This window comes from Prosopis cineraria, unplaced genomic scaffold, assembly GCF_029017545.1.
Source record: "Prosopis cineraria cultivar Desert tree isolate PC_DT_omini unplaced genomic scaffold, ASM2901754v1 PC1179, whole genome shotgun sequence".
NCBI classification, from domain to species: Eukaryota; Viridiplantae; Streptophyta; class Magnoliopsida; order Fabales; family Fabaceae; genus Prosopis; species Prosopis cineraria.
The window spans coordinates 8,407-35,105 of record NW_026556504.1 but is presented as its reverse complement, the minus strand read 5'-3'; the positions used below and the strand labels follow the sequence as shown (position 1 = coordinate 35,105).

The window sequence follows — 26,699 nt, the reverse complement described above, 5'->3', positions numbered from 1 at the left end:
TTCTGTAAGATTTCCAAATATATGCTAGTACCAGCTAATTCTGGCGAAGAAGATTGATGGGTGGCCTGCTCAAGAATAATTGAGGTGATTTAGAGCTCCATTCCAATGATAGAGGAATTTCAACACAATCAGCAAAGAAAAACAGATTAATTTATTGACTACCTATCCTCAGGCATCTGGTGCATCCGGGTTCTAAGGTTGGTGGATGAGTTATATGAAGCAGCAAACTCCAACAGAGACACCGAAATGTCCATTACAGCAATTTTCTGCTGTGCTTTTAACTTGCTCCAGTATTTCTTCTGCAAACAAATAGAACTGTTCACTAGGGAAGTACCAAACCCACCCCTCTCCCTTCATTGACACTGAACTTCACTGTATGGTTAATGACAAGAACTTCATAGAACTCTCAACCCAAATTTCAAAACTTCTGCTCCAGCCTATAATAGATAATAAAGCTTCCCACACCAACCATCCAATTACAAAATCCATGATGGGTCTTGAAGTACAACCACTCCTTACATAAATATGCACTTCGAAGTTTAAGTTCAACCTTCACTAAGTAAACAAATAATAGGAAGACCAATAGAGAAATTATATCCTATTTCAAATACTGAAACCTTCAAAATGAATGTTACCAGTCATTGTTAATTAAATAAATCAGTTATATAGCTATTAAAGGGAACCCAAAAATGTGAGATTACCCCAGGAAAAACAATTGTAGACAAACCTGAATACCATCGACTGCACCAAGAAGCAGTAGTAATTGAGTAATGCACTTGCCCCTGACAGTAACTAGCAAAGGACTCTCTTCATCCTTGGTATCAGGTTCTACAGCGTCAGTAACCTAAAATGGTATCAAATCAAATCAAAATAATTAAACCATATACAATAATTCTAAAACCGATGACAAAAGATCAGCAGAAGATAATCATATCTAGCATAATACCACAGCTGGAGAAGGAGGCTGAGAAGCATCTGAAGTTCTGTTTTGAGATTTGGAAGTAAGATTTCTGAGGAAGAGATTGTCCATCATATTTCCCATAATACGTTGACCCAATGTTTGATTCCGCTTGAGGCCTCCAGCATCTGCCAGTCTGGGAGATCTTCCAGATGGTGATGGTAGGCCTACAGTAATAAAGTCAGCTCTAAAGTCAGTTCAATGTAGAAAGAAAGTTGAAATTAGTGATTTCACATCCATCATGGCTTTCCATTTTCAAAGGTAAAATAGCAATCAAGGACCACTGGCCAAAATTTATATAAGTCAAAGACCATTGTTGTCAAAACCCACAGCAGTCAAAGACCATTTTCAAAAGGGAAAATATCCATCATGTTAAAAATGCATACCATGTCCATTTAATGTCATTCTGATAATCCCCAAAAAGCAAAGCATGCATAAATATGAAGTTTACTGTATATTTTGAAGAACCTGACCTTCAGATCTGTCTGAATTTGTTTGCAACACTGAACCTTCAACTCCATCAACATTTGTACTTGAGTAAGCTCGAGGGGATAGTTTTCCATTATCATTGACATTAAGCTGACGGACACCCACCGCCTCAATGTCAATAGACTTTACAGTAAGACTATCACCTGCATTGGTATCTGAATTTCTATCTATGCCTCCATAATTTCTCAGATTTTCAATGCTGAAGGTTATTAAGCAGCTCAAGCGGTTGTGTTGTATATGCAGCATCGCTGAAGATCAAAGTTAAATAGACAGACCCTATTAATAAGGGTTTTTCATCACAGAACATCTTCAGAAAACAAAACAAAAAGTACCTTATGCTTTTCAGCAGTGTATTCCAGTCAGCTTCGCTGAACTGATGTCCCCCAACTTCAATTAGATGAACCAAGGCACCAAGAGATATTGAGACCACAGTTTGATCAGGCTTCTTGGCACAATCTAACAGCAAAGCCAGGAGAGGTGGCAGCATAAAACAAACTTCCTGGAAGAAAGTTGTCTCATGGGTAATCTTTTTAAACACAACCACAGTAAAATAATTGACAAGAAAATTTGAAAAACTGAACTCAAATTCCTCGTTTCATTTGAAGATGTTAATAGATCCTTCAAGTTTAAGGCATCAATGATGTAAGTGCATTAAGTCTTCAAGCAGCAAATGTACATGTTAAAAAACAGTATTTCAAAGAAGAACCTTCAATGGTCCCCAATAATGAAACTCTAACAAGTAAATCAACTGTTTTGATATATGAATTTCTTGTTCACAAGTTTCCATGATACATATTCATCATCTGTAGTAAACGATTCAGAATATCTAGTTTTCTTTTTTCACCTCTCAACTGAACAAATCTCCTCACTGGAAGCACATCTTAATTCATTTCAAAGAACTTCAGTAGTGTTATTCTTCACTTTCCGAGAAATTCAGAGTCTCGCTAATCTGAAGAAAGTACCAACTAGCAAAAAGACACATTGGTTTCAAGCTGTTTTTAATATTGCTATTTGAACAATGAAAGGAACCAAATAGGTCCTGGCAGCTGTCATACTGAGTTTACCATATTAAAACTTAGCATCAAGATGAACAACCCCAATTACATATCTAGAACTAGAATACCCGGCTAAGAAGCAGTCGAGTCACAAGGAAAATAATGTTCTTAGTTCTCTAGTTTACCTTGTAGAAAGTGTTGAAAAGGTTGCAGAGCAGCTGAAGGGAATGTATGATTGTTTCACGAAGCCATGCATCATCAGAAGAAACAATGCCGTCCTTTCCAGCTTGTCTCACATGATCAAAAATGGGAAATAGAACACGATGGAATATGTTCTCCCAAAATGATGAAGAGAACTTGCTGCCTCTTTCATTCAGTAAATCAAACAGGACTTCAAGCGCACAGCTTCTCACCTCTGGTCTCATATCTGATGTTAAATCAGATAAACCAGCCAACATTGGGAACCAATAATGCTCAGTCACATCAAAAGTTGCATCTGCGTCTGTGTTAATAGGCTTCAAAGCACCTCCAGGAATAAGACCCTAAAGCATACAAGCAATTTAAAACATTGTGCATGATTTTGTAACAAGCAAACGCTAAGAGCATGACTTGAAAAGAAACCAATTGATAAAAGATAAGTAAAATTTCCACATTGTGAATCCTTATGCCCAGGCTTCTAGAAACATTGCTAAAAATCTAGTGCATTCTACAGGTCAGATAGTGCACTGCACAACATGGTACCAATGCCAAAGGTTGTTTTGTCTTACCATAAACACAAAAGATCAACAGAAGTTAGAACTTCTTGTTTACAAAATTGTATCTTCGTGGAATTATCGAGCAAATCAACATACCACAACCAATATATATATATATATATATAGCAGAGAGCAGACAGCAAGAAGTAGAAACAAGGGTGTATGCTAGAAGAGTAATGGAGAAAAGAAAAGATATTAATTATTTGTGAACGTAAATTAGGGATTAAAGACAAATATGGGAAATGATAGTTTAATTAAGATGATGATCAGGAAGTAAAACCTAATACCTTTTGTTTCATTTAAACAGCATTAGTTATTAGCTAAATTATCTCTTACTAGGATTTAACATTATCTTTCATCTATGCACTATTGAAAGCTATCCCAAGAGCTATATATCTATAAATTAGTCATTAGGGTCAAGGTTGTTGCTAGCTTTTGATTGGTTATTGTAGCAGGAAAATAGGTAGATATTGATTTGGGAAATGTCGATCAGTTCAAAAGGAAGACACTGACCAGGTTCATCTTATTCCGATGATAAAAGCAAAAGATAAAAAGCGAGCTATAAGAGGTTAAAGTCATCCTTCCTAAATCCCTACCCATCAGGGAGTAACATTTTAAAATCAAATAACCAGATAACAATTAAATGATAACAAAATCAAAATAGATAAAATAAAGTAGGGAGAAAGAGAATGACATTTGAGTCTCTGTGAGGGAATTATTAACATTTTGGTCCCTACCAAAAAAAACAGAGAGAGAGAGAGAGGAGAGAGAGAGAGAGAGAGTTGTTTTTTTTTTTCTTTGGCCAAAGAGAGAGCTGTTAATATATCATGGTTGTCAATCTCAAAAGGGTCATTGTTTCAAGAGACCAAAGTGTCAATAATTCCCACAGAACACCCGAATGTCATTCTACCAATAAATTAACAGAAATACCAAACAAGCCCACTAATTGTGAGCCCAAAACCATGTGCACGAGGTTACTAATAAGTTGTCTCCAGCAGTTGCTAATAAAATTATTTTGGCTTGTTAACCATTAATCATCCTCCCTTTTCCTCCCCCTCTATTTCTTCCAAATCTCCCTCCTTTTCCTTCTCTCTGCCTCTGTTCCTCCATTATTTGTAGTGTCCTACATCCAAGAGTCAGTGGAACAGGGAGAAAGGAGGATCTCAAGCTGCAATGGTCAGAAGGGGTGGTCAAGAGAGTATTTCAGTAGAGATTACCAGCTTTATTAAAGAGGAGAACTTTTTGGTAGGAAGAGTTGGGACAGTGCTGGGTTCTCAAAAAGTTAGCTTCTCCTTGTTTTATCAACTCTCTTTGCTGTTGTGCTGTGTAACTGCGGTGCGTTTTGGCTTGAATCAGTTTCTGAGTTGAATTGTTTGAACTGTAGAACACATTCTCTCTGGTCCATCAAGTGTTTGAGCTTCCACTGCCATTACAGACCTTTTTATTTTCATTCTTGGAGCTGTTAGTGTGTGTTAAGCCAGGGTGTCTTATCATGTTCTTTCTAAAATCTAAACTTCAGATTCTATACACTCAGAAAAGCAAAGATATTGGCATGGATCACGGATCACCCATAATATAGGATGCAGTCTGAGACTATGCATCATCATGGATACAAAGATTGGTTAAACAATACTGGCTGTGATGATGAAACAACATCCACACATTCAGCCTCCTTTGGATAATTAGAATCTCAAGACATGACAATGATATAAAATTTCAAATTCCCAATAAAAACAAACAAACCTCTGCAAGGCGATCCTCACAGATACGCAGGAGTGCAATGGCCTTCAAACTTATCCGATGTGAAACTTTGTTGTTGGCAAACCTAATAAGACAATTTACGCAGTCCATGAAACAATCCCCAACTACTTGATCAAAGTGTTCCAAGATAACTGCAAACACACCAAGAGTCAAAATACACAAAAATGCAACATGCAACCATGATGGCAAGATCAAAGAAAGTCATTCCTACCCTGCTCAACATTCTCAAATGCACTCTCAACAATTGATTCCAATTCATCATCCGCAGCAGCTGTAAAAATCATAAAGACACTACGCCATCCAGACTTTATGCTCCCAACCTTAGATTTGATCATCTGAAATAAAAACAACCACTAACTGTGTTTAGCAAATATGTCACAAATAAGGAGGAAGCCAATTTACAAAAATAACCGAAATAAAAAAGAAACGATGTGGGAAAACCAATGAAGACAGACCTGAACAATGCAGTCAACAATCAGGCTCCTTAAGGTTTCGTTTTGACTATTACGCATGAGGACAACAAATGGTTTGAGAATGTCATTTTGGAAGGTGAAATTGGCCAGCTCATCACGCTCCAAATACTTCATACTAAGCTGTCTTAGAGAATCTATGGCATACATAGCAATTTTCTCATCATGATGACTCCCAGCTGATATAAAGTGATTTGCCAGAACATTCCATATTCTAGCCCAGACCTGGAAGACAAATCAATAAGAATTTTCAAATTTCTTAGTTATACCCCAGCACGTTCACAGCAGCATCAAAAGACTCCACAGTTACATGGAAGCACGCAATAGGCTCACAATTTAATGTGAAGAATAAGATTTCATTCATCTTAAAGGTGATAAAAGGTTTGAGCAAAATCACACTCCGTATCATTCCACAATGAGAGGCTTTCAAATGCATGTGTGCACGTGTATGATCAGGAAATGTACCACAGGAGAAAGGTATGCAATCATCACCACAAATTGATGATCCAAATTAAAACAAAAGCCACCATAAATAATTTTCACATCATGATATTTGCATTAATACCATTAATTAGTAATCTAATGTTGACACAAGCTAAAGTTGGAGAGTGGTATTTCTAAGAACCAATTTGGATTCAAGCTAAGAAGGGCTACAACACAAGCGATTTATTTGCTAAGGGAATTAATAGAAACGTATCAAAGCAACGAAAGAGATTTACACATGTTTTTTCAGTGATGCGGAAAAAGCTTATGATTATGCATCAACAGAAGTACTTTTGAAAGCCTTAAAAAAGATAAGTGTCCGTGTTGCATATATTAAAGCATACAAAATATATATAAGGAGGAAACAACTAGTGTAAGAACATATGGCGTTGAAACAAAGGAGTTTTTTTATAAGGATTGGCCTATATCAAGGATCATCTTTGAGCTCTTATTTTAGATGTTCTAACTAAGCATATACAAAAAGGAATCCCCAAATGCATGCCTTTTGCGAATGATATAATTCTCATTGTAAAGTCAAGAGAAGACTCCAAACTTGAGTTATGAAAAAGAATCTAGGAGTCCAAGGGTTTCTGCTTGAATTGAAGTAAAACAAAAGATATCCATTGTAATTTTCATAAGAGACCAGTTAGTTGTGATTTAGAGGTTACATTTTGAGATGGATCATACCAAAGCATTGTAATTTTCATAAGAGGCCAGTTAGTTGTGATTTAGAGGTTACATTTAGAGATGGATCATACCAATAGTGAAAAAGTTTAGATATTAGAAGTAATTATTCAAAATGACGCTAAAATTGATGAGAACGCTATGCATAAGACAATTCAGGTGGTTCAAATGGAGAAAGGCCATGCATTATTTGTTCAAAAAAAGACCAATGCACAGGTGAGAAGGGTGGAATAGACAATTCTAAGTCTTGTGAATAGAGGAGTTGAGAAAGACCAAAGAGAACACTAAATGAAATTATTAAAAGGGATATTCTTATTAACAATATTTATAGAGATTTGGTCATTAATAGAGTACAATGCTGTCATGCAATTCATATAATCAACCCCACCTAGTGGGATCAAACTTCTTGTTGAAAAGTGCACAATAAACTTAAAAGGAAAGGTTTATTAAATTGTTATAAGACCAGTTGTATTATATGGTAGTAAATGTTAACAGTTTTAAAGGGATAACAAAAACAAAAGTTGGAGTAGCAAAGATGAGGGTGTTGAAATAGATGTGCCAGTATACTAGAAAACTAAAATTCGCAATGAGCAATTGAGCATAAACAACAACAACAACAAGCCTTTATCCCACTAGGTGGGGTCGGCTGCATGGATTGCAAGACACCATTGTGCTCTATCATTTATCAAGCTTTTAGAAATATATTAATTAAGAGATCGCATTCAATAACTTCCAAGAGTTCTCTTAGGCCTTCCTTTACCTCTCTTAATCGGACTCAAAGTTATATGTTCCACTCTTCTCACTGGTGGCCTCCCTTGGTCTTCTTTGTACATGCCCAAACCATCTCAACCGAAATCAATAAGTGCCACCCTCACTTTTCGCGTATGTGCTCATTTCGAATTTTATCTTTACGTGTATGTCCGCACATCCATCGTAACATTCTCATCTCTTGTACTTTTATATGAAAAAAGTAGGCATGGCATCTATTAAGAAGAAAATGATAGAAAATTGTTTAAGATGGTATGGACATATACAAAGAAGGCTATAGAAGGCATCGAGAAGAGGGTGAAACATATGGTCTTCAGTCCTATGAAGGGTAGAGGAAGATCAAAAGGACTTAATGAAGTTGTTAAATGAGACCTGTTAGTTAACAATATGCCAAAAAGTATGGTTGTTGATAGAGCATAATGAATCGTGTAATCCATGAAACTAACCCCACCTAATGAGGCTAAACTTGATGTTGTTGTTATAGTGATATAATGTTGATCAGCTACCCATCTCACCTTCACTTAAGAGCTATTATGTCAAAAGATTTTAGTCAATACACAGAAAACAAGGAACAAACAATAGCTTGTGATAAACAATTTGAAAGGTAAACTAAGTAGAAGATCATACCAAAATCAATTTATGCTAGACCACAACAAACAAAGAAAAAGAAAAGACATACAACTTCATTTGATAAAAGACATACCATACGTATACGAGCCATATTGTAGTAGCTAATCTCAACAAGTTTTTGAAGGCTGAAAACACGAGCTGGCGTTTGTTTTAGTTCTTCAGCTGATACACCACAAAGAGCAGTGAAGAATTCCACAACTGAATCACCAGGCAGCTTAACACTATTAACAAATACTTTTTCAGCAGGTTTTCCAGCCAACTCTTTTAGAGATTGAACTACAGCATCCTTGGAGATTTGATTTGACCCAAGCATCACAGTGGAAGATATTGCTGGAGTTGATACTATGAATTCAAGGCGAGAAACACATTCCAAAACTGCATTCCATGTGTCTTGAAGGGCATCTGTTCTGAGTCGCAAAGAACCAACAATGTCCGCATGGCTTCCACATTTTTACTACGCATTTCCTTTGGGGCATGTAAGAAAGTAAACCTGAAGTATCAACTAAGGAACTAAATGAATATGTTCTACTTTCATAAACATCAAGGTTGCCATATGGCATGCCAATGCACAAGCATGATATAAGTCAAAATAAAGAATTACACAATTATTTAAAATGGCAGGAGAGCAAGTTGAAAGGATCATTTACCTGACAAGGGATGTTAAAAAAGCATAGCGCATGGTATCCATTCCAAGCACGTACGTAATATGAATGCCAGCTTTAAAACCCTCCATGCATAGAAGAACACGAGGCTTATTCTCACCTTCTTCCATGGTTACAGAGAATGTAGCAAGCAACGGCCACCCAACAGCTTCTACCATGGGCCTTACAAGTTCAATCTGCTGAGAAGTGTAAAATACCCCCTTTTTAACACCCTTATTTCTGAATATAGCCTGTGTTTTCTTAACGATTTCTTCACTCTCAGCTTTGGCATCTACAGATGACATCCTTTTGGGGAGAGCCAGATTAAGAATACTGACAAGACGTCCCTCTTCATTTTCTGGCTTTTGCCTGCTGCTTTTTCCCATAAGAGATGCATCTTCTTTCATTTTAATCTCTTCTTTGACTATGGAATCATAAATGTCTTCCAGCATTTCTGTAGGAGCACATTCTTCAGCATCATTCATGGCATTCATACGTATAAAATCAGACTTGGACATTTTAGGCCACACCATTGGGTTATGTGCATCAGTATTCAACAAAATAACAGCATATGCAAGAACATATGCTGTATCTGCATTTTTGAAAAGACCTGGATTATCTGCACAATATCTGCCACAGACAAGAGATGCAAATAAATTATCACCTCAATCAGTACAAAGTATCAAATTATCCGGCACATGTACTGTAGAATGCCCATCATACACAAATCTAACTTGTGTTTTTTTCTAAACAAACAAAAAAGTAAACGCTACATGTTAAGTGTTTTTTTTTCCTTGAATGGCAAGCAAAAAAAAAAAATGACAATGATAGTGATGATGGCAGTTGTAATAGTAGTAGTATCTATACCTCTTTCAAACCACACAAGATGTTTTCATATGTTCAGAGGTGTTTCCATATAAACAGCATATGCACACCACAAATTTCAAGTTTAACTACCCTTCCACATCCAGGAGTAAAGTAGTAATTCAGACAAATAGGAAAATATATTTTAAATTAACTAATGATGTAATTATAATTTGGATTTAAGGTCAGTAATTGCAAATTTCAGGTGTTTTTTTTAAGTCTAACCCTTAGCAGAGTTTTATTAGGGTTCTCTTAGGCGTGTCTTCATTGAATTAAACTTTGTGAGTTTCAATTCAATTAGATTTGTTCAGTAAACCTATAGATAGGCCCACAGTCATTCTTAAGAATTAACTTTTTTGTTATGACATCTATTTGATGACTTATGTCTTAAGACAGACTATCAAACCCTACTTGGTCAAGGGGAAAGAAAAGCCAAAAGCTAGGACAAATAAAAAATAAAACAGGTGTTACCTCTCTGCAAACTTTTCCATGATTCGGTCTATCTTTTGAGCTTCACCTGGAAGTCGGAACCCTTTGAGAAATTCTCGGATTGCAGAATCAAACTTCATGCCAGAAAAGTTCATGGAATCAACATAAGCATGCATCACAGCAAGGGGAAACTCTTCATGCTGACCTAAATAATCACCAATTGTAGCCTGAAAGCCAAAAGCTACGTTATATATTACAAATCAAACTTGTATACGATGTTAGATTATAAACTATATTATAAAAAATGAGTTACAACCTTGTCCAGATTTGGAGTGGTTTTCAAAAATTGAGCAACTGAAGCAGGTGTGTTCTCTGCCAACTTATTTGATATTAGATACTCCACCCCTTTCACTGGTTTCCTGTTGAACTAAAAGATCATTAAAACCATTAGTTAGGCCCCAACTGCATGCCGAGCATTAAACAAGGAAGTTCAGCAAATTGGTCCTTATAAGTTTCAAGCACATAAATTTGGTTACCTCAGCAACAGCAGCCTCCAATGTAGTTTTATGAGCCTTTGCCTTCTCAAAATCGCTGGTTACATCATCCCTGGATCTTATTTCTACAGAGTCCCCAGCTGAAACCCCCTCATGAAGGTTACTATTTCTTAACTTCTCCAATTCTTTATGTGATTTCTCCCAATCAACCAGTGATTTAAGAACATTTACCAGACCCTGAAAGGATAAAGAATGCAGAGGTGCACCGACAAATTTAGTTAGGATGTAGCTCAGTTAAATAGTGACTTTTATAAAAGAAATCATCTATTAAACATACTTGGAGTGACGAGCCTTTAATTGAAGATGATTGAGACACAGCAACTGAGTTAGGATCAGTATTTTGAATCCCTTGAGCTATTTTGGATAGAGATGTAACCTATATATTAAAATTGAAAAACAGATTGCTCATCAGTGAATTAAAATCTTAAATTCTGTTCATTGCATGAAAGAAAATATTAATATAAGACTATACCATTCGTTCAAACAAGTTTGGTGCCTCAAGATCACAATCATAGTTAACAAAAATGTCAACAAGCATCTGCGGATCCTTGCTTACTTTCTCTAACATCCTGCAGAGCCATCCATACTTGATATGAAAACAGATTTATATGAAAACATAAGAGATATATAAATATGCATACTACAGCACTTTTCTAGTTGGCAAAAGAAGAGCATTATACCGAAGAACACTTAGTTTTAGGTTGACTGGAAATTCTGAACCATCAAGTGGTCTTAGAACTATCAAGGGAAAGAATATGCCTATTTCACCCTTGAAAAAAGAAAAAAACCCATCAAATTAACAGTATTTCTGTAGCAAGAAGCTACTGTAACATCTGCAATATGATATACATACTTTGAGGCTCTCCCTGAATCGCAGTAACAGCACAGAGAATATTCCAGTGGCATACTGTCAAAAAAGTACATAATCACCATAAGTTTCACAAACCACTTTAAGTAAGTGAGGAAAGATAACCAGATTCAAAAAACAAAAAAAACAAAAAAAAGAAGAAAGAAAGAAAACACAACCTGAAATATGACAGGGGATTGTGAGACTGAAGCTCGCAATAATGCATATGAAAGATAAGCCTTCACTGAATCAATAAAATGAAAGTTCTTTGTAAATGAATGGCTAACTCCTTCCAACAAACCCTGAAAAAGAAAACAAAGGATCCTTGAGATGAGAACAATCAAACACTTAGCATGGAACAAACAAACTAGTAACTTTCAAAAACAGGTAATCCTGAAAATCAAATATCGAAGAATGAAGATTGCTAAACAATATATCAACCTCTTTCCTGTCAAGAAATTATTTCCGAATGCCTGTAAATAGGGATAGGTAAAATATCCCTATGGATACCCCTATTGCATTCTTTTGGTGTTTCAGAGAATTCCAATTTTTTTTTTTTGGTTGTGATTTTATATGAATTGATTTGAAGTAAACAAGTCTCAACTTGTGAACAACTTTCATTTAGAAAATTTTCCCGCAGGGGATTCAAAAGAGAAAGATGGAGGTACACTTTGTTAACCACGCTGGCATAGACCCAAGGATGGGCCAAATATTTTTCTACATGTTTGGGGATGAGGAATACAATACCCCATCCATGATGCTGCATTATTTGACTAACTAATCAAATTAAAAGCCAGAAGCAGATATTAAGTCACTTCATCACCTGCAGAAGTTCAAGGGACAATATCCGTGTTTTGGTTGTAACTTCATCACTATCTTCTTTCATACCCATCTGCCAAATTAATGCACAGAGCAAAAGAGAGGTTAACGAGGAGTTAACTGCGATTCCAATATCACAATGAACAGACAACCTACCTTGCAAAGAGTACGGAAGACCAGCAGAGCATCACGTTGTGCAATACCCATGCTCTCTAAATCAATTCCTCTTGAAAGAAACAAGACTAATAGTCTGAACATCTACTCTGAGTAAAAGATATACAATGTAAAACCAAAAGGATAATATCATATTCATACCGGATTATCTTTTCACCATCTTCAATATGCACAGCCTTGTCAAGTACAGCCTCTAAGCCCTGTACAACACGTAAAAGAAAAGGTACAATATATACTTTATTAGATACATAATATGCACTTTTTTTAACTACTGTAACAAGCCTAGAGGAGAATCTCCCCCAAAAGACTAGCTTATTAGGAAGAGCCTCAAAGACTTATAAATCCACTTATGCATCCCAAATTACCCAACATGGGGTTTGACAGGATCCTTACAGAGACCCACCCTTCATAGCCAACATCCGCAACAGCTCCACTCTTGGTAGCACATTCATCCATCTTGTCAGTTACAGCCATCCAAGGTAGCTATTGTGCAAGCCCAAAGGAGATTCTCTTCCAAAAGACTGGTCAGTTAGGAAGTCAAAACCCCGAGACTTATAGGCCTATTTAGACATCTAATACTACCCAATGTGAGACTCAATAGGATTCTAACAGCTATCTTATCCTCAATTATCTTCTTAGGATGATACTCAGTCATCCTCATTTATATCTTACCCTCCCCTTAATGAACTTTATCTAAAAGAAATACACATGCACATCTTTCACCTTGATATCAGCACCGCCAGCAAGAGTTTGAAGTTCCTCAAGCGATGTTGGAGATGCATCCTTGATTTGGCTAAGCGCATCACCTAGAGTCATTTCTTTGTCATTTGAATCCCCCTTGGAAGCTTCCTCAATTTTTGTGTTCAAATTCTCTGATGAAGCTTCCTCCGAATGTACAACAGATCCAGATGAAAATTCAACCTGGATATTTTGATAGACATCACCAATGGCATGCCATTACAGTTATACTCCAAAGATGCTAAATGCAAGGGATTTGAATTCCACACCTGATCAGTTTCCATTCTTCTTAAAATGATGCTGATCATCTGTGTCAACATTGCCTTCGCTGTTGCTTGGTTTATAGGACTCTTGCTATATATCCAGGCAATGAATGTAACTGGTAAGTAGTGAATACTAATATTACAAGCCTCGGAGAATAAACAAGAAGCAATAGTACCTGTTCAAAGCAATATTGTAGCATACTCGAATAACTCCCAGCAAAGGCTCCCCATGCACTGAACAAGGGACAGGCATTATAACATGAAGATGGGTTCCAAAAAACACACTCAAAGAAACATAGAAAAAAAGATCCAAAAACTAAAACAAAGAGAAAACAGAGCAGAGAACCACCGCATGTTATGGCAGAAAAAGTAATTCTCTATGCAAAGGACCATAAGAAAATCAGTCTGACACAGCGCAGCTAGAAGCATGCATGTATCTATAGTCCCAGAGTACTGTATGATTACATTGAACAAACCAATGCCATGACTGAAAATAAATTGTGATAGCACAAGAAAGGAAGCAGTAATGTGCCCCTTAAGTTCTTTGTCTAAAACATAGAACGCCCCCCCCCCCCCACAAAAAAAAAAAACAATTAGCAATAAAGTGATTATAGATAACAGCAGACCTTCACAGAGAAATAACCCAGTTTAAAAGCACTGTGTTCTCCGTTAAAATGCAATCATCATCAATTAGAAGCATCATAACTCATTGATAAGGTATTCCCGCGTTATGCCCAATTGGAGGGCTCTGTTTCTATCTCAGACTTTGCACCATTTCGATACATTTCAAATCAATAATCAATAAATTTGGCAGAAGGAAAATTAGCCAAAATTAGCCAACTATTCCAGATCTTGTAGATCTGTTGACTGAAATTTTATACTGTATTTAACCACCTATCAGTTTCAGTTCACTCCTGTTACTGTATCACATAAGCAAGGTGCTTACAAAAAAGATTCCAGTCAATGCATTAAAGTGGACTCTTTTAAATGGACTAGAATTGGAATGTAAATTGTATACAAAAAAGAAATGGGAATGAGAATTCTAGTTCTAGACTGAAAGCCTCATAACTAACTATCATCTTTCACTTCTCAAATATAAAAACAAATATGAAGGCAACATGCAGCCAAAACAAACAATGAAAGCTTTTTTTTTTTGGCCAGAAATAATGAAAGCTAAAGAGAGAAAGTCATCAACAAATTTCCTTAGTTACCTTAGGTTATTGAAAGATAAACGAGGATAAAATTCTGTTAAACCTACTCTTACAGGTATCTTCACTTCTGATAATGCAATAGCCATTAAAATGAACGCAAGATACTCAACAACAACAACAACAACAACAAGCCTTTATCCCATTAGGTGGGGTCGGCTACATGGATTGCAAGACACCATTGTACTCTATCATTTATCAAACTTTTAGGAATATTATTAATTAAGAGATCGCGTTCAACAACTTCCAAGAGTGTTCTCTTAGGCCTTCCTCTACCTCTCTTAATCGGACTCAAAGTTATATGTTCCACTCTTCTCACCGGTGCCTCCCTTGATCTTCTTTGTACATGTCTAAACCATCTCAACCGATTTTCTACCATTTTTTCCTCAATAGGTGCCACCCTCACTTTTTCGCGTACGTGCTCATTTCGAATTTTATCTTTACGTGAAATAATAAAAAAAATATTTAAATAATAAAAAAGAATTCTAATTAAACATGAAATTCGGGCTCCTTTTGAGAAAAGTTTGACTTTAATGAACAATATATTATTAACCATTTACTAGTACACAAAATACACTCACTTCGCTTACCACAACTAAAGTAAAAACAAGATACATTAAACTAAAACCTATATGCAAGATCCCAAGAATGTTCCGCACAAGGTAATAAATTATTAACAGCGGACAAGCATCACAAGAAAATGGATTTGATTTATCAAAATAACAGTACCTCTGAACTTTGCGGAGGCGACAGCAGTAAGAAGTACCTTCAGCACTTGGAGTATAGTACTACATTTGATTCATCCGATTAAATAAGTGAAATAAGAAACTTGAATTCAGAAATGCATTTAAAAAAAAAATAACATTGATGCGCACCTGTCAGGTGATGAATTGTCAATAGAACTGCAAACCATGTTCAGAATTTCTGTAAATAGTGGGACATTTTTACCACCATTTAACCCAGGATCTCCCTCCAAATGATCATAAGCAATAAGTTTCTGTGCTTAAAGTAATTAAGTAGAACAAGTTAACTCTCTCCATTTTACCACCAATATGCATGGTTACTTGTAAGATTTAAGAATATGTCACATCTTAGCAATAGTGTGTATATTTAAGCAAACATACATACATTTATATACATATAAAACATATGGTCAATGATGAAATAGAAGTGTTTCTCCCTCCTTCCATTAATGGGTAAAGACATAGAATTAATAAGGTGAGCACATACATGGAGACAGTCTAAGGCGGGTTCTAGAATTTTCAAGTTCTTTGTCTCAAAGGCAAGTCTAAGTGGCTTCAAAACCAGCTCTGCATCAGCTCCTTCAAGAGTATGCCCAGCATGAGCTAAAATAGCAGTAATGTTTCCACTCTTAGGCCTGCTACTAGGATCTGGCTCCTCAATAACATGTTCAGCCTTCTGTGATTGATCTGCTTCTTTTCTAGCTACAGCTCCAGCTTCAGAATCAAGCGTACTACAAGTACAAAAAATATATATTTACATGTTATAACCAAACATCTCCAAAGACCAGATTCAACAAGGAAGGATTGATCTCACTCTCATCGCATAAGTATGATTCATTTTCCTTTACCTGATTTGTTCAACAGCTTACGGTAGAAAAAATTGATGATACTATTGCAGTTAATTTAGTATTAGCTCCAAAGACTAAATCAAAAGGCAATGTTCAAAGAACTATAATTTCTCACTATAATGATTTGCAACATAATACCGTTGCACTTAACATGCCAATGATGCCAACAAAACATCTAGAAAGACTCCCCAATGGAACCACCAGGCAGCCAAACACTAATAGGAGAGTAGGAATCATGCACCTTCTCCATGACATGGTAAACTTAAAATGCAAAGAAAAGTTCTCAAATCATGATAAAATTATGCATAGAACCAAAAAGTAAAGAAAGCAGGTTTTTCTCGGAGCTTTATAGTAGCTTTGACAATAACAACCTTTTTTTTTTTTGTGTGACAATGCTAATATTAAAAGTTAGAACAGGAAAAAAAAATGCAAAATTAACAAGATTAATCTGCGACTCTTACCTCTCATCTTCCGCAGAGGGTGCAGCCTGACTGGCCTCAGCAGGAGTGGCCTGCTGTATCTGGTTCACCCCTTTCGTAACATCTGAAGGGAAAATAGAATCCACAAAGCAATTAATGAAACCATGAGCATAGTAGTAGCACCGGCATTCCCACTAATTGGACTAGAATAAGAGATCGCTGGGAATAGACAAAAGCATGTGTCATAACGACAACCGAAATAGAGAAGAGAAGAGAAAAGCAATGTAAAACAGGATCTAGGTTTGGCAACCTATGTATGTCTGAAGAGCCTTCTGTAGCTCGGGATGCTTCTTCGTAGAAGAACACTCTTTGAGTAATGACTCGAATGCTCGAGTCACAAAACCCCCAGCGGCACCTCCAGCCATTATTTGACTATACTCCTGACAGCAAAATTCAAACCGCCACACAGATCACCACCCAGATAAGTCAGTTCGAAAAGAAAATGCAGCTAAATTAAAGATCAAAAGAAACCAAAACAAGATCCGCCAATCCTAAGAACACAAGGAAAAGTCTTCACAATCAGTAACTCATCCGCCGACGAAGGAATTCGATGTCCCAGAAATGATGGGAAAACGAAAGAGAATTATACCTCGAAAATGAGAATAAAAGAAAACGAGAGTAGATCAGAGTAAATAGTATGAGAAATGAGAGAATGGAGAGCGAAGAAGCAATTGAGACAAAGTAACGGTTTGGATCTGTCTGTTCTATATTTCTCTAAAGCTCCATCATGGTTCTGTTCTGGTCTCCCCCTTCAGACCATGGACCGCTCCATAGACTAAACAGCCTTCCTTAGTCCCAACTCCCACCTGAGATTCTAGAGGCAAGATTATTTCGTTCACGACAACGGCATTTTTTATTTTTTTATTTTTTGCGTGAATATTTTTCTTATGTCGAGACTGCGTCTGGGCTTTAAAAAAAAAAAACCAAATTTTTAATAAACAAATAAAAAGTATGATGTAAATAGAAGTCTTACAAATTCAAAGCTCATCAATATTTTTTTTAATCAAAAAAAGTCAATTTTATTGATGAGAAAAAAAAATATTACACCCACTTATCAACGAGAAGAAAAAAAGAAAGCAATAAAATCTTACTACAACCTATAAAAAAAAAACAAAAAGCAATAAAACCTAAGTACAACCAATAAGGTCAAAAAAACAGAAAGCAATAAAACTTAGATACAACCTAAACAAAGAGAGAGAGAGAGAGAGAGAGAATTAGCTAATATCATATTTGTCCATGTTCCTACAAGCACAGTGAAGAAAAAGGAGCTTTAATCCCAGAAGCATCAGCAAGCAAGATATCTGATAAAGGGAATGTCGCTTGACTAAGCCATCCTGTTGGACAATTTCTTTAGCACCAAATGCTACTAAACAATTTGCAGCCCTATTATCATGGCGACACACTAAGGAGAAAACCAAGTTACCTCCTAAATTTTTCAAATAAAACGACTCCTGAACCAAATCTACGCATAGCCACTCATCAACCACTTTCTTCTCAACACTTCTTCCACCAATCATCAACTCAAATTCAACCGAAGAGATGCATTCCATAATCCACCTTACCCAAGTAACCCAAAAACCCATTTTCAACAAAAACTTGCTTCAAGAATTCCCATTCCACACCGTCATATGCTTTGCTCATATCTTACTTCAAAGCCACTTCAACTCTAGATCCCTCCTTCCTTCCTTTTAAATAATGAAAGGCCTCGTGAACTACAACTATATTATCTTGAGCCATATATTCAGAGATAAAACCCTTCTGCTGTTGATAAACACACTTCAACATCAAACCTCTCATTCTATCCATCATAATTTTTGCAATGATCTTATAAATCACATTGCAAAGCCCAATTGGTTTGTAATGGTTGACTAATTTAAGTTTATCATTTTTTGAAACTAATACAATACTAGTTTTATTGATCATATCCAGCCTACAACCTTCTCCGAAAAATTCCCATGCCATTTTACAAACATCATTTTTAATGTCCTGCCATGAGGACTAAAAAACAAACCTGAATAGCCATGAAGTCCAGGCACTCTTGAGGCTCCTATCTGGAAAACAGCATCTCTAATCTCCTCTTCATTAACTGTAGCAACAAGTAATTGATTATCTTCATCAGAAATAAATCTTCTAATATATCTTAATGCTTCTTCCATATTACTCGGATTTGAAGATGTGAACAAACATTTATGATGTTTAAAAAAAAAAAAAACAGCATCAATTTCTCCAATATCTTTTAACCAATCACCATTATCGGCCTTCAAACGTAGCGGCTTACTTCTTATTTGTCTCTGGATGGCAGTGTTGTGAGAAAAAAAAAAAGATGAATTTCTGTCCCTAAACTTAATCAAATTCAGCCTTGCTCTCTGCCACCAATAGATTAATTCTTCAATTTTTGCAGTGATATCCCTCATCCTTTCTCTAGATTCCTCATTCCAAATCCTACCCCTGCAAGCCCTCAGTTCCTTCAACAATGAATCATCTACTACCTAAAAATCGTTTCTTGTTAATCAAACAAAAAGAAATCTTTTTTTCTGATATGACATAATTTCTTGGAAAGCTAAATTGTGGGATTAGGCTCGTGAATGATGCTTGTAAGGACTTAGGATGCGCGATTTGCTATTTGTATATTTGACTTTAAATAATTTAGTTAGATTTATTTATTTTATTTTTTATAATAAAATATTTTAGTTAGATTTGAAATGGATAGCAAGATTGTTGGCCAACAAAAAAATAGATAGGAAGATTTATTCTTAAACTGCACTATTTTATGACAGTCGTTTTACACTAAATTTTATGGGTCGTTTGTCTATGCGTTAGAAAAAAATTGATCAATATGATTAATTTTAAATATAATTAATTATATTATACTATATATATAATTGATTTATAAATTTGATTAATAAGATTGATTTTAATCAAATTAAAAATTAGTATCAAAAAGTAAAATTGAAAAGCAGAACTAAAAATTAGGTAAAACCATGGTTTTGTGAAAATATATTCAAATGCACTTACAATATGTTAAAATCAATTATGAATTTAAAATTATATTTTTATCAAAATATTCAAACACCCATTATATATGTTAAAAATATAAATCTAAAACTATAATTTTTAAAAAATTATCCAAACACCCTTGAGCCCGTTTGAATTTCAATTGAATTTAATTGATTATAAAAAAATTAATTAATATAATTAACTTTAATTATAATTGATTATGCTATAACTTGATAATGTTTGGATATTGTTTTTTGAAATTTATTTTATTAAAAGAGAAAACATAACTCCTAGAACACTAAAAAATAAAAGTATAGGAACCTAGAATATTAGAAAAAAGGTATAGGAACCTATAGCAAAACTCGAGCGAAGTGTAAGGACTCAAAGTTATATTTTTTTTAATAAAATTAAAAATATTTGAATAATTTAGTTAGAAGTAATTGTAAATGTACAAATTACCATAAAATAAATTGCTTTTAAAAATTAAAATATTAACAAAGTTGTGTATAGTAATATTATTAAATTTGTTCAACTCTATACAAGTATATTTAACTTATATATTTGATTAATCATAGAAATTTAAATTATATTAATATTAACATTTAGTAATTTTTATCATAATATAGAATCTTTAGTATGTATTTTTTAATATTTAACTATTTATATCGACCAGCAAAAAAAATTTGATAAAACTTTATAAAGATTAAAAAAGTTTGGTTAAGTGAACTATTTATAAAAAATTGTGTTGATTCCTTAAATAACACATTTAATCTTTTTTTTTTTTGGAAATTATTTTGTAAATCTGGCTCAAGGAGGACATGAGCCCTGTTTACCGATAAAAATAGATTTTTGAAAGCTTGATGCTACTAATTTCATTATAACCAAACAAATTACCAATGAGCACAAAAAAAAAATTGAGACAGAAAACGGATATCACATTGATGCATGCGTGATGAGATCACGAGAGGCTGCAATAACACAATAAGCATGTATGGTTCACTGGGGCACATTAGGCACATTTGGCAAGTGGAACTTCTTGAGACATGATAAATGCATATGACTGTATAATTAAAATTGAAAAGCTACTTCCTCCAACTTAGGCAAAAACGTGGTCTTCATCCAAATAACTGATCATGAAAAAAATGGGAGTGTTTGAATTTTTTTTTTTAATCAAAACCATGGTTAGGGTCCAAATAATTAATTCTAGATATAAATCCAAACAAGCACCTTATACATGTCAAAATCAATTATGAATTTAAAATCACGGTTATATCATAAGCTACTATTACATGTTTTTTAATGTAGGTTTTCAATTGTAGTTTTTTAAAAATTTATTCAAAAACCATATAAATTATTCTACAAACCATATTTTTAGGTTGATTTTCATATATAAAATGAATATTTGAATGTAATTTTACAAAATCATGATTTTAACGCTTAAAATTGATTCTCCAAATTATCCAAACAGGCACTATGAATCAAATCTATGGGTTTTGTGATGTTTTACATTTATTTTTCTTTTTCCTGTTCTTTTTTTTTTTGTGGTATCATGGGTTTTAAAATTGTTGAGTAATAATTATTATGTCTAAGTAATTGTTTTGATGGAGCAAGAAAAAGTCCAAGGCAATGCAGAAGTCTCCCTCTGGTAACTTTCGCTGCAGGCAAAAGATTACCATGGTGATAAATTTTAAAAATTATCTAAACAGACTGGAAATTTCTCGCTTTTCTTTTTATCATGTTACTTTCGTTAAATTATAGTGATTCAAATTTCAAACAAACAAATAATAAAAACCGAGAGACTTTCTTGAAAACTGCATAAACGGATTAATAAACATGTTCAAATTTCAAAAATTCAGATCTGGGCCAGCCGAGCGGACAGATCGATCAGAGCCAGTCGTTTCGTTCCATCCATGCAACAACAATCAAGATCAGGTTGAGAAACTGAGTGACATATAAGAGACTACTGCATCTGAAATTAATTTTTGTTCTCTATTTCATCCTCCATTAACACCTTAAAATAGAAAATAGCAAAGAAATGAAAGCAGGTGATACATGCTTGCAGCGTGAGAAAGCAACATTCTCACTAACGATCATACATTGAACTGGTGTATGGTGCAGTTCAGAAGATTCTGAGGTGCAAAAAGATATGTTCTATATCCTTCATGTTACCGAGCAATGTCATGGCAAAAGAAAGGAAATAAACACCCTTTTGCATTATATAGAAGCCAAAATGTATTGTTGGGCAAACAAAGGTCTCTTAGACGCTGGTATTTTGTCAATCTTGCTTCGGCCTCCCCAAGCCAAAGCATAAGCAAGTAAAGTAGAGAAGTAACATGTTAATCAAATGCTTTGACCATCCATTGCCTTGCCCTCTTCCATCTTCTTTCGCATTTTGTATTGCAACGTAGCTGGCGCACAATCGAAGGGCGTTTCTCCTGAACAACAAGCAATCAATCAGGGGCCTTCCAAGTTCCAACCGTAACTAATAACAACATTGTAAATGGCTGAATCCTAAGAAGAGAAAGGATTGATTACCTTGTGCATTCTTGTACTCTAGGCTTGCCCCAGCATCCATGAGAATGAAAACTATATCAGTCTGATTGAAGACAGCAGCCTGCATAAAATGTTGAAATAAGTAGGAATTATATGTGATTATAAAATATAATTACATTTATGCATGTAGATACAGACGTTGGTTAGGCGTGCATGCGTACAGAAGAGAGTAATACCAAATGCAATAAAGAAAGTCCTTGCTTGTCCCTGTAATTTGAATCCACACCCTGCACACATTAAAATTCATACATAAATACCGATCCTAGAAAAATGCAAAAAAAGGGTGGGATCATTGGTTGTTTTTTCATGAAAATTGGTGGGAAAGGGGGAACCTGATTTAGAAGTTTCTTGACAGAAGCAACGTCACCATTTTTTATTGCTTCTCTCAAACCCTGAGAGCATAAAATGCAATTAGTGTGCAATTTGCAGCAACTAAGATATTTAGTGCAACGGGGCCTTGGACGTTGCTAAAATCTACGTAAAGATATAATACCTCTCCAGTAGCTTCATACTCCATCCGGGAACCATCAGAGGCACCACTGGATACGTGACCAAGATTGAAAGAACTGTAGTTTGCATAACGAACATCAAAGAGTGGTAACACAAAACAAAACACTGGAGAGGATAATCAGGTACTGATTTTGTGAAAACCAAAATAATAACTGCTTCATTAATTTAATGTACGACATCTTGAAAAAAGGGGGATAAAAGAGTTGCGCCTTTGCAGATGAGCATAGCAAAAAATAATAATAATAACAATAATAAACCTTACCAAGAAGTTGAAATATATAATGCTCTAGGACTAGACTAATAGGGTTTAGGCATCTGGGAAAAAAGCATATTGTAAATTTGTAATTTAAAACATTCAAGATATGAAACTCCTCTCTTCTCTTCTAGACTGAAATGAACTAAAATGACAAACCAGGTTTTAATCAACATAGGCAAATCTTTAAATACGTACTAAAATAATAAATTAAAAACAGGTTAAAAATATACAGTCATAGAAGACACAGATCTAACAATCAATACGCACCTAAACTTGCTGTTTGATGTGGAGCTTTTACTTTTAGGAACAACATCTGACTTCTTTGGTTTAGGGTTTGCCAGAGGTGTTGTGACTGGAGTGATTTTCTTCTTGGGCAAAGGAGAAAAAAGAAACCCATGAGTACAAGACCGCAAATGATGTGTGCACCTTATTATAATATAAGTCTAATACCTGCTGGGGCAGTGCATCAGAGGAAGGGGCTGGAGCTTCACAAATGCAAAGAGGCATTCCACACTTACACTCTTTTATGTCTAATGCAACCTTACTCTCTGCTCTTGATGCTGTCTTAGAATTTACATCTGCGTCGATGTCTAGTTTGGAAATTACATTTGTAATGTTATTTGTTCCATCCGAAGAAAGCTGTGGGTCATGCTTCCCAGATCTGACCAAACAAAAGACATAATTTATCGTTGATTTAATAGATAACATATTCATACAGATAAGCATGGTCAATACAAATTTTCCAGAGAAAAGAAATATAGCCACAGTCCTCCAAGGGAACGGAAATAAAAAATGAATCTGCCAATAGCTCCACCTCAAAGTAAGAGGGCTTTCTCCTGTTGTTTACTGTTTAGACCACAAACCAATTGTGCCTTCAAAGAAATATAATTTAATTTTCTTAGAGTGACAGATGCTGCAGTTTCATGCAGAAAGTTACAATTGATGTCAAGCACAATCATAGTGCGTAATTGAAAGTAACTCCAACCATCTAAAAGAAATATGAGTGATAAAGCATTAATAATATACAAAGGAAAACCATTAAAAAAAAAAGTAAGACTATATTGTAAGAAATATATTCCTCTAAGTCTATTGCTTTGCGGCGTTAGATTGAATGGCAAAGTATAAAAAAATCTATAACCAAAGATTGAAGCTGTTAGCTGTAACACCTAGTAAGATCTTTGGCTTCGTTGCATGGTCTCGCAACAGGCCACAAAGTTATATCTTGTAAAGTTTTACTTTTCCTCCCTAAATAATATTAACTAGAGTTGATACAATTGAATTAGCCATGGGAATTATCAAGTGCCTGAACCTATTCAGACTGGGAAGAAAATACTAATCAGCTCGAAGGTAAAATTTATTGAGCTATTGATAACAGCAGTGGTGCACTAGGCTGCTTATCCCGACAAAAAAATTAAAAAAAAAATCTGCAGAAGTATTCGGACGCCTACAGATGAAAGCTCACAATAGATGCGCTCTCACCAACTGAATAATTCCTTCAATATATTATCCTTAGTCCTTACTGGGCCCAGCCCAAGCATGAAAAAAATCTCAAAATTAAATCAAAGTTTTATGACTATTACCTAGTAATTCAACTGAAGATTACTTCCATAGACAGAATTGTCAATTAAGAGGATTAACAATCTCTACTGCTGTTAGGATACTGCAAATGACACAAGCCTTGCTAACTGAAATGTTTGTCTTGTATTTTCAATCGAGAGGATTAGCAATCTCTACAACTTTCCACTAGCTCATAAGAGTACTTCAATATCTCCTCTTACTCTAAGGGCACTCCCAAGTTTGTTGGGGAGTGATTATAAGGAAATGAAACATCCAAAAAAGTGACATTTTTCTAATATTGAAATAGTAGACATTTTATAATTCAATGTGATACAAATTAAAGTAATAAACTTGAGCACTCAATCATAGAGGCTTGAATGTGATATCAAAGACCATTTCAACACAAAATTTTATGTTGTTAAGTGAAGGAACCAAATTTATTTAATAATATCTCCAACAGTTTCAAATGCATCGTTAGAATGATACCAGTCAGACCTCAGTGAGATTAAGTTGTTCTGCACTTGACGATGCCCAGAATAGAAGAATATGCCAGTATTCTGTTCCAATTACTAATTTGCACACAGAGCACTCTGCTCCTTATTCAATTGATAGATCAAGCATTAAGCTTAGGCATACAATAGGTGCTAAACAATATAATTTCAAAAGAACCTGAAGCTTTTAATTCCAGCAGGATATCTAGCTTTGTAATCAAAAGCTAATTCAACAAGTGTAACAAGATATGATGTTCACCAGAAAGTAATTTACCCTGAATTGTTGAAACAATCAGCACATACTCTAACATTTGAGTAAATGCCAAACTGTGGTAAAGCCTGCAAATAAAGATGTCCTTGAATAAAGTTCATCCATGTATAAAAGGACCCCATGACCACTAAAAAATATGAAAAAAAAAAATACCATTTGATTTGATGAATGTTCATGGCACAATGTTCTCCCACAGCATCGACAGTGGTGCTGCAAGCAGATGCCAAACAGACATAAATTTTTAAATTATAACGGTGAAACTGAAAAATAATTTGAAGGGGAATGAGGAGGAATGGTTCCCTATCATTCCCCTTCCCCTTCTCAAATTTTTAAACTCTCAGACGAGGGCACTATTCCCGTTGCAGCTTTTCCGGTTTTCCCCTTACACCCCCCTCACTCCCCTCTCCGAACATCATAATTTGACATCAAATTAGGAGTAGCTTCATGGTTTCCCATTACTGGTCGATACAGCTGGTATTACCAAAACCATATCTTTGGTCACTGCACAGGACAGAACAGTCTAAGCTGGATCGCCCTAATCATATGCCAATTCAGTCCATAAGTTTTTCTACAGAATCTTTGAATTCATTCCAATCTGCAATCATTACTACATTACATTATAATTAAAATTATAATGATAAATATCTAAACACCATAAAATAAAGCCACTGTACTTCTGCTTCATCAATCCTCCTATCCTAATGCAAGATCATATCAATTCAAAACATTTCAATACTTTTCGCAAGACACTGAATGTCGTGACACGATCTCATCAGCACACCTGCTCTTGGTTTATCTGAATTCCACGGAACACGATCTCTACCCAAATATTCAAACTTACGAGTGTAAAATCAAGCAGTGAATAGTTAGTTATACGCACAACTAAAATGATCAATCACCGAGAGTTCTTTATTAGGGGATGGGTAGGGAGAAAGGAGAGAGGTACCCGTCTCCTGAAGGTGTTGAAGCTGCAATTGCAGACATCACATCGCGCTGATTCTTGGAAAGGAGGAGGTTCCACTGACATTTTCTTATCTTCGCCAAATAAGTTTGTTCCTTACTCCTTTTCCTCAGTGAAAATTTGCAAATTTTATGTCTGGAACAGAAAATCAGAGGAACGCTTGATTACTTCGACGATCGATAAGGAGCAGAAGGTGCTAATCTTCGTAAGCTGGTGCTGGATTAGGGTCACTTTGATTTGACGGAAAAAAATTGTTCGTTGTAAAAATTACAACAAATGATTTTTTTTTTTGGAAAATTGGTTATAAATACCTGATTAAAACATAAATTGTTTCTAGCACCAAGCCATATTTAAAAATCAAGTTTAATATTTTATTCATAAAGTAATTTATTTAATTAACTAAAATGTACTTTTAGTTTCAGCTTTCTCACTCCACTATCTCTCTCCGTCCTTTTTCATTTACGCTGTCCTCCAACTACAACCGCCAACCAATCACCACGAGA

The 26,699-nt window shown here is 35.1% G+C and overlaps 2 protein-coding genes across 5 annotated transcripts; both read right to left on the bottom strand.

The window, feature by feature from the left end:
• Positions 1-8: 8 nt before the first annotated feature.
• On the bottom strand, positions 9-17,408 carry LOC129299498 (brefeldin A-inhibited guanine nucleotide-exchange protein 5-like; the record flags this gene model as incomplete). The annotated part of the gene is given in 35 exon segments (XM_054937968.1): positions 9-43; positions 46-65; positions 163-299; positions 728-844; positions 947-1,125; positions 1,432-1,654; positions 1,656-1,695; positions 1,780-1,946; positions 2,628-2,984; positions 4,941-5,089; positions 5,170-5,293; positions 5,414-5,653; positions 8,067-8,398; positions 8,401-8,483; positions 8,641-9,264; positions 9,970-10,154; positions 10,244-10,354; positions 10,464-10,658; positions 10,759-10,857; positions 10,954-11,050; positions 11,162-11,250; positions 11,335-11,388; positions 11,508-11,630; positions 12,152-12,220; positions 12,304-12,373; positions 12,463-12,521; positions 13,045-13,242; positions 13,329-13,413; positions 13,499-13,556; positions 15,260-15,318; positions 15,406-15,527; positions 15,761-16,004; positions 16,583-16,664; positions 16,851-16,980; positions 17,190-17,408. Coding segments are annotated over 34 exon segments (4,941 nt in total), but the record flags the coding sequence as incomplete, so codon positions are not given.
• A 4,383-nt stretch (positions 17,409-21,791) lies between these two features.
• Positions 21,792-26,479, bottom strand: LOC129299499 (vacuolar protein sorting-associated protein 27). Of its 4 annotated transcripts, none has more exons than XM_054937969.1 (10): positions 26,182-26,476; positions 25,389-25,445; positions 25,239-25,303; positions 23,367-23,577; positions 23,184-23,284; positions 22,644-22,716; positions 22,483-22,542; positions 22,327-22,377; positions 22,133-22,211; positions 21,792-22,032 (listed from the first exon to the last, which is right to left on the bottom strand). In XM_054937969.1, exons 1-10 carry the CDS (start codon positions 26,260-26,262, stop codon positions 21,938-21,940), a joined length of 873 nt encoding a protein of 290 aa, XP_054793944.1. In that variant the 5' UTR covers positions 26,263-26,476; the 3' UTR covers positions 21,792-21,937. The 4 variants fall into 4 exon arrangements, 3 of the variants coding, with proteins under 3 accessions (XP_054793944.1, XP_054793945.1, XP_054793946.1); XM_054937970.1 differs by having other exon boundaries at positions 23,184-23,281; positions 26,182-26,474; XR_008590586.1 differs by having other exon boundaries at positions 21,971-22,032; positions 22,289-22,377; positions 26,182-26,479.
• Between the last annotated feature and the right edge of the window lie 220 nt (positions 26,480-26,699).